Consider the following 8,644-nt stretch of genomic DNA (forward strand, 5'->3'; position numbering starts at 1 on the left):
ACTCTTTCTCATTTAAAAAGAAAGAAAATAATACTGATAAACAAGTTTTTAACTCAAAAGAAAGCTAGGAAGTTCCTCAAACACTAAAACTACTGCGTTTATAAATATACTAGTATCGAAATTGATGACAGTGTGAGCTCTGAAAGGTGGGTCTGAAAGTGCCACTGGGGATCCTGATACCAGCTCTTTCCAAGGATGAGTCTGTAGAATAGACTTTAGAGAAACTAAGACAGGAACACGTGGAGGTAAAGTAGTTCAATACAGAGTTACTTTATAAAGAAGGATACTTAATTACTCACCTGCCAAAAACATAGTATTTTTTCAGTTTGTTGCTGATGGCATTGGCTTCCTGGATCATCATGGAAAGCTTCATGGAACTCCAACTGGACTGAACTACGACAAAGCACACAGAGGGGAGTTCAACACACACAGGCAAACCGACGTGTCTCAGTGGGCAGGGCAATTTCAGAAAAATTACTGATTTTTCTCTCTCTCTCTTTTTTTTGTTTAGACTTTTGCTAGAGGGCATATGCAGTCTCTGGAGAGAAAGTAAATCACTGGCCCCCCACCATGGGGAATGGTCACACCAATCCCTTCATTCTCCTCTCAGGATCTTGGGCATGCATACACGCTCACTAGTGTTTTTTTTTTTTCAAGCCACCAGGTCCAGAACTCAAACCGCAAAGTCAGCCATGTGGGATCCAGAGCCTTAACCACCATGCCTTGTGCTGGCCCAATTTTAAATAAATGATTTTAATTATATATTGCTGAAGGATAAGAGTGGTAGTTGAGTAATTTTTCTTCAACCTTCGTTGGTAAGATAAAGCATTTGTTATGTAAAATGGAGTCTTTTGCCTGTAGAAGTGACAAATGTTACCTGAGTTGACCATTAACAAGTATTGAAAACTACTAGAAGAAAACAGCAAAAAGCTCCATGACACTGGTCTGGGCAATGTTATTTTTGGATCTGACCCCAAAAGCACAGGCAACAAAAACAAAAATAGACAAATGGATGTTTTAAACTGAAAAGCTTCTGCACAGGGGGTTGGCAGGTGGCATGATGGTTAAGGCACTGGACTCCTACATGGCTGACCACAGTTCAAGTCCCAGACCTGGTGACTTGATTTCTCCCTTTCCATCTCTGTCTTTCAAATTAAATAATGATGATAATAATAATAAAGTTAAACAAAATTATTCTAAAAAAATTAAAAGTTTCTGCACAGAAAAAGAAGAGTGGAAAGACAACCTATAGAAGAAAATACTAATAAATGGTACAGGTGATAGAGATTACTATTCAAAATACATAAGAAATTCAAACAACTCAATAGCAGGAAAATAAGAAATTCAATTTAAAAATGGGCAAAGAGGCGGGGCCAGCAGATGGCACAGTGGTTATGTTGCTGGACTCCCACACAGTCGACCACAGCTTGAGGGGCTTGAAACTATGCCTGGTGCATGTGTGTGCATGCCCAAAATCCTGAGAGAGGAATGGAGAAGGGATTGCAGCATGGCCATTCTCCCTGGGGAGTGATTTTTCACTTTCTGTATCTCTGTCTCTGTCTGCCTCTCCACTGAGAACACATTCCCTATAGCAAAAATCTTTCTCTCTTAAAAAAGAGGGGGAGGGGGCAAAGCACCTGAATAGATACTTCTCAAAAGAAGACACATCAGTGGCCGACCGGTATATGAAAAGGTGTTCTCAATGACTAATCATCAGGCAGATGCAAATCTTAGCCACAATGAAGTATAACCCACGCCATTGGAATGGCTATTACCAAAAAGACAAAAAGATAGATGCCAGTAAGGAGGTGAAGAAATGGCAGCCTTGTACAGTGTTAGTGAGACCATGCACTGGTATGGAAAACAGGATAGAGCTTCTTCAAAAAACAGAAATAGAGGGAACCAGCAGTTAGTGTAATGGTTATGTCGCTGGACTCCCGTGTAGTCGACTGCGGTTCGCGTCCCCGACCCGTGGCTTAAAACTCACGCCGGGCACGTGTGCGTGCGTGCCCAAGATCCCGACAGGAGAATGGAGGAGAAGGAATTGGGGCGTGACCATCCCCCCTGGGGGGTGATTTCTCGCTTTCTATCTCTATGTCTCTCTGTCTGTCTGGAGAGCGCACGCGCAACACCAAAAAAAAAAAAAAAAAAAAAAAAAAAAAACAAGAAAAAAAAACCAGAAATAGAGGGCTGGCAGGTGGTGTGGTGGTTAAAGGCACTGGATTCCCACATGGCCAACTACGGTTTGAATCCTGAACCTGGTGGCTTGCTTTCTTGCTTTCCCTTTATCTCTTTCTCTGTCTCTCTCTGGCTAAGTTAAAAAAAATAATAAAAACAAATGGAAATAAATGAATAATTCTTTAAAAAAAAAAAAGGCAGAAATAGAACCACTATAAGATCCAATAATCCCACTTCTGAGTATATATCCAAAGGAAATGAAGTCAGTATTTAAAAAACATACCTGACTCCCATGTCCACTGCAACATTATTCACAATAGGTAAGTATGGAGATAACTCATCTGTCCATGGACCAACATACAGATAAAGAAAATGTTTTGGGACCAGCATATGGCATAATGGTTACATCACTGGATTCCCACATGGCCAACTGCAGTGCGAGTCCCAGATCTGGTGGCCTGAAACACACCAGGCACGTGTACATGCATGCCCAAGATCCCGAGAGGAGAATGGAAGAGAAGAGATTGCAGCATGGCCATCCCCCAAGTGGGTGATTTCTTGCTTTCTGTCTCTCTGTCTCTCCATGAGAATTATTTTATTTAACTTTATTTATTTATTTATTTACTTTTAATTTGACCAGAGAGGGACAGAGTGAGAGACAGAAAGTGAGAAAACAAGCCACCAAGTCCAGGACCTGAACTACGGTCAGCCATGTGGAAGTCCAGCACCCTTAACCACTACGCCATGTGCAGACCCAATAAACCATTTTTATTGTTGTTCTTGTTTTGTTTTTTTTTTTTGAGAGGTTTTGCTATAGGGCGCATGCGCTCACCAGAAAGACAGAGAAAAACAGAGAGACAGAAAGCAAGAAATCACCCCCCGGGGGAATGGCCATGCCGCAATCCCTTCTCCATTCTCCTCTCGGGATCTTGGGCACGCATGCACACGCGCCTGGCGTGAGTTTAAGCCACCAGGTCTGGGATTCAAATCGTGGTTGACTACATGGGAGTCCAGCGACATAGCCCTTATGCCATCTGCTGGTCCCAATAAACTGTATTTTTAAAAAAATGTATATATTAAGGGGCTGGCAAGTGGTGTGGTGGTTAAGGGTCCTGAATTCCCACATGGCTAACCATGATTCAAGTCCTGAACCTGGCAGCTTGCTTTCTCACTGTCCCTCTCGCTCTTGCTCTGTCCCTCTCTGGTCAAATTTAAATAAATAAATAAATAAAATAAAGTTAAAATAAAATAACTCTTAGGAAAAAATGTGTGTGTGTATGTGTATATATATATTTTTTCCCCCAAGGATTATTTATTTAATTTTATTTATTCATTCATTTATTTTAATTTGACCAGAGAGAGACACGGAAGTGAGAAAGCAAGCCGCCAGGTCCAGGACTCAAACTGTGGTCAGCACCTTAGCCACCACGCCACCTGCCGGCCCCCAAAAAATGTCTATTAAAAATGTATATTAAAATAATTAAAATTTTGTTTACTATCTGCTTTTTGTCTTAGTTTGGGCTGCTATAACAAATTACCATAGACTAGCTGAATTCTAACAATACGAATTTATTTTTATTTCTGTCAGTTCTGGAGGCTGGAAGCCCAAGATCAGGGTGCCAGCATGGTTGGGTTCTGGTAAGACTTCTCTTCTGGCAACTAGCAGATGGCATGATCGTTACGTTGCTGGACTCCTACATGGCTGACCATGGTTTGTCTCCCAGACCCAGCAGCTTAAAGCTCACACTGGACGCCCATGTATGTGTGCCCAAAATCCTGAGAGTGGAGGAGAAGGGATTGAAGTGTGGCCAATCCCCGGGGTGGTGATGTCTCGCTTTCTGTCTCTGTCTCTCCAGTTAGGGCACGTCCTTTATAGAAAACTCTAGGGAAAAAAAAAACAGACTTCTCTTCTGGGTTGCAGTTGCCATCTTCTTGCTGTGGCCTCACTTGTCAGACGGAGCTGAGGACCTCTCAGGGCTTTCTTTCCTAAGAGCACTAGTGTCACTCGCAGGCTCTGCCTTCATGGAAAGACCACCTCCAAAAGGCCCACCTCCTAACACTAGATTTTCTAAAAACTGAATATTCTAAACATGATCATTCATACAAATTAATTGAGATTCAGGAAAGTGAGCAATAGCTCCAATAGTACATTTCTTTTCTTTTTTTTTTTTTTTTGAGAGGTTTTCACTATAGGGCACGTGCACTCGCCAGACAGACAGAGAGAGACAGAGAGATAGAAATCCCCCCCCCAGAGGGAATGGCCATGCCGCAATCCCTTCTCCTCCATTCTCCTCTCGGGATCTTGGGCACGCACGCACATGCGCCTGGCGTGAGTTTTAAGCCACTGGGTCTGGGACGTGAACCGTGGTCGACTCCGTGCGAGTCCAGCAACATAGCCATTACACTAACTGCTGGTTCCCTCCCATAGTACATTTCTAAAAAGGTAATTAACTCTAACATTTTAGTAACAACATATACATAACTCTAGGAAACAGCTCCTAAAATCAGCCTATACTCACCCATAAAACTTTTATCCTTGTTACTCCGATTCTGCTGTAGAATTTGTACTTCTTTTGCAATCTTTTGCTTTTCAGTTTCTAAAGCTTCCAGAATTCTTGCATGGCGGATGCTATGGTCTTCTAAAGCCTGATTGATAGTCATTCATGTAGACCCACACATGAGAATATGCGGAGAAAAATAAAATCAGGTTGAGATGATGAATATATTTCACTGTAGTAATCATTTTATTATTATTTGGTTATTACCATTCCTATAACATGTTATATACCTTAAATACAATCAAATCTGTTTAAAAAAAGACTCATAATTGTAATACACTATAATTAAACCTCATTTTACAATATATATACCACTAAGTACTCACAGTTAACATGTCTTACCTTTTCTTATATATAAAAGGCTTTTTAAAAATTATAAATTTCTTTATAAAATAATTTTTCCTTCATAACAAAATCATTAGGACTTTCCGATGACATAGATTAATCTGTTTCTCATATTGATAGAAAGTAAAAAAAAAAAAAAAAAAAGGAAAAACTCAAAAAAAAAAGCCACACTTGGACCAGCAGACAGCATAATGGTTACATCGCTGGACTCTCACGTAGTCAACCACGTTTTGAGTCCCGAGTCCAGCGGCTAAAACTCATGCTGGGTGCATGCATGTGTATGCCCAAAATCCTAAGAGGAGAAGGGATCGCAGCATTGCCATCCCCACCCCAGGGGGTGATTTCTTGCTTTCTGTCTGTCTATCAAGTCTCTCTCTGGCAAGTATTTGCACCCACAGCAAAAATCTCTTTAAAAAAAAAGAAAAGAAAGAAAAGAAAGGCCACACTCAAAAACACATGTTGACCAAATAAAGAAGTGAAATTTAAAGGACACAAAAAACCCTAGCCTGGCACAAATAGTCTTATAGCCCACTAAAAATAATTGTTTTTCCCAGTTGTAAACAGTTCTATATTTTTCTCCTAAAATTGAGGTGGCTCACTAGCCACTTTGTGTCCTCGAGGTGACTAGTAGACTATTACCACAGTATTATAGTATCAGTACTTTAGAATTAGTAGGGGATCTTGGGGCTGGCAGGTGGCATGGTGGATAGGGGCGCTGGACTCCCACATGGCCAACCACGGTTCAAGTCTCGGACCTGGTGGCTTGCTTTCTCTCTTCCTCTCTCTCTCTCTGTCTCTCTCTGATCAAACTGGAAAATAATAATGATAATAATAATAAATAAAGTTAAATAAAATAATTCTTTAAAAAAAAAAAAGAATTAGTAGGGGACCTTCTGCCTCCCCACAAACTTGAAAAGAACTGAAATTGCCATTTGCAAGTAAAACCATTAAAATGAAAATATAAGAAATAAAAACAGAGCTTAAAATGATGGCTCTCGAACTACAGTATTCATCAGAATCTCCTTATGAAGCCACAACTACCCTGTCCTTAGTCATGCCATGCAACAGTGGAAATAGTACTTGCTGAGACAGATTCTGGGTCTGGTGCCCAGAAGTTCGGATCCAGTGGTGCTGGAGGGACAGAAGGGTCTGCATTCCTAACAGGCTCCCAGGTGGAGCTGCTGCTGCTGATGTAGGGACCACACTTCAAGAACCAGAACACAAAGAGAGACTGGCCAAGAGGAAGGACAGGTGGGACCAGCAGGTGGTGTGATGGCTAAGACACTGGGTCCCACATAGTTGACTCTACGGTTCAAGTTCCAGGCCTGGCAGCTTAAAAATCATGCCAGGTGCATGTGGTTCATGCCCAAAATCTCGAGAGGAGAATGGAGAAGGGACTGCAGTGTGGCCAACCCGCGCCCCCACAGGGTGATTTCCTGCTTTCCCTCTCTTTGTCTCTGTCTCTCTCTGGCAAGTGCACACTCCCTATAGCAAAAAAATAATTTAAAGCATAAAATAAAAAAGAAGACTGACAGAAGGGTGACGGAAAGTGTTAACATAATCACGTTCTGGTTTCACCCATCATCCTTGTGAACATGGTTAATGTGAGCTGCCCCACCCTCAACGAGGTGACCAAAGTAGGTGCCTATGCTCATGACTAGGGAACGAAGGCCCAGCGAGTCCTGGGAAATAGCCTGCTTGCTCTTTCCAGACAGGTCATGCTCTACTGTGACAGCACGTGACCCAACGTAAGGCCATGTCTTTCTTCTTTCTACATACTGTGCCCTGGTACTACCCCCACTATTACATGGCATGACTGAGGACAGGGTCGTGGGTGAACGACCAGAAAACTGGGATAGAGGTGCTGAAGTAAAAGCTCTGATGTTCCTTCAGAATATCTGCATGACGACAAGCGAGGAGATCTGGGAGCCGTGCCAGGACATCAGCTTTCAGGAAGAGAAGCGGGACTCGCCTGCAGACCTGGATTTGGCACTCTCCTCTCTAGATACCAGAAAGTCGGGACCAGCAGAGGGCATAATGGTTATGTCACTAAATTCCCACGTAGTTGACTGCAATTTGAGTCCTGGACACTGTGGCTTAAAACTCTTGCCAGGCACGTGTCTATAAGTGCCCAAGATCCCGGGAGGAAAATGGAGAAGGGATTGCAGCAAGGCTCTCAAGTGGGGGGCATTTCTCACTTTCTGTCACTCTGTCACTCAGGTGAGCACCCACACTCTACAGCAAAAATCTCTCTCTAAAAACGAAAACAAATCCCAAAAACCAGAAAGTCTTTTAAAAAAAAAAAAATCCAGCTTTTCTCAGAACAGAGCAAACCAGCTAGACGGTGCCATCACCTGCTTCGTAGCCAAGGTCTCCATCTCTAACCGCTTCCTGTTGAGGTAGACTTCCTGTTCGAGATGCTGCTTTGCCTCCTGTAATTCCTCAATTTTGTGGTTGGCCTTTTGGTTATTTATTTCCTGCATTTTCTTTCTTTGACACTCTTCTTTCTTTAAAGAACAATAATAAAAATAACTCGGGCAAAAATAATACCAAAAAAAGATACAGAGAAGTCCCTTCTTTAGTCAATGCACAAGAAATGACTCACTGTCTCCACTTCATTCAGCCTGACTAACCTGACTGCAGATTAACTTGGCTAGGCAAACTTTAGTGCGCTCTCTACAGGGGGCTGCTGGGGTGCAGGGCTGCCAGCCACCAGGAGAGCCAGGCCCCAGCGGCTGGAGGGCAGAAGTTGCTCCACCTGCTTCTCTCCTCCCGGCAGCAGATGTCGGGGACCAACTTGCCCTGAAAATAAAATAAAGCGGGCCAAGGCTCTCTGCAGCTTAGACACTGACCTCTGAAACTCCCCCACCCAGATACCTAATAGGGGCATGACTGACGCTGCAGCCATCACATCACTTGGGGTGCATTGTCAAAAACCCCGTAAAAGCCAAGGCCAAGCCCTGTCCCACCACGTACCAGCTCTGCCTCCAGGGCTTTGATCTTGCCCTCATATGCAGCTTTCTGAGAAGAGAGCTGTTGCTGAGCCATTTCTTTTGCAATCTGGATTTCTTGCATCATTTCTTCCTTTGCTTTCAACCATTCCTCTTTCATCTCTGCTTCAAGTCTGTGAAGGGGCCACATAGTACAAGGTATGTGGTTACAAATCCTTTATACTGGGTTGTCGGAAAAGTCATGATGTGTTTTTTCTGTGTAAAAATGTGTCACGACTTTTCCGACAACTCAACATATAGTTCTTAATCACATTACAATGTTTTCCACTGAACAAAAATTTCAACCTTAAAACTTCATTTCTGACTTTCTATCAAGTGTTCTTCAAATTTTCATTAGCTCTAGAATTATTTACATGGAAAAAAGTATACCAATGAGCTGAACCATGCCTCAGTGGTAAAATGTAATACTGGAGCAGATGACCCACATGGGAGTCTTCCAGGCTTGGGTCCAGAGACATCCCCAATTACATCAGGCATGGTGTGCCCGAGGGCTAGGACTGACTGAGGCTGGGAATGGCACCAAGACCCAGCTCATGGTGTGGTCTCTCTCTC

At 42.8% G+C, this 8,644-nt stretch overlaps 1 protein-coding gene across 1 annotated transcript in view; it reads right to left on the reverse strand.

Annotated features, from left to right (window-relative positions):
* Nucleotides 1-8,644, reverse strand: part of KIF14 (kinesin family member 14) — an 81,740-nt gene that overhangs the window by 31,372 nt on the left and 41,724 nt on the right. Inside the window, exons 18-20 of the mRNA XM_014590493.2 lie at nucleotides 7,436-7,588; nucleotides 4,698-4,824; nucleotides 300-393 (exon numbers count right to left, since the gene is read on the reverse strand). Coding sequence (XP_014445979.1) covers nucleotides 300-393; nucleotides 4,698-4,824; nucleotides 7,436-7,588 — 374 coding nt within the window. The remainder of the gene's footprint in view (nucleotides 1-299; nucleotides 394-4,697; nucleotides 4,825-7,435; nucleotides 7,589-8,644) is intronic.

This window comes from Tupaia chinensis, unplaced genomic scaffold (assembly GCF_000334495.1).
Source record: "Tupaia chinensis unplaced genomic scaffold, TupChi_1.0 Scaffold000453_1, whole genome shotgun sequence".
NCBI lineage: Eukaryota > Metazoa > Chordata > Mammalia > Scandentia > Tupaiidae > Tupaia > Tupaia belangeri.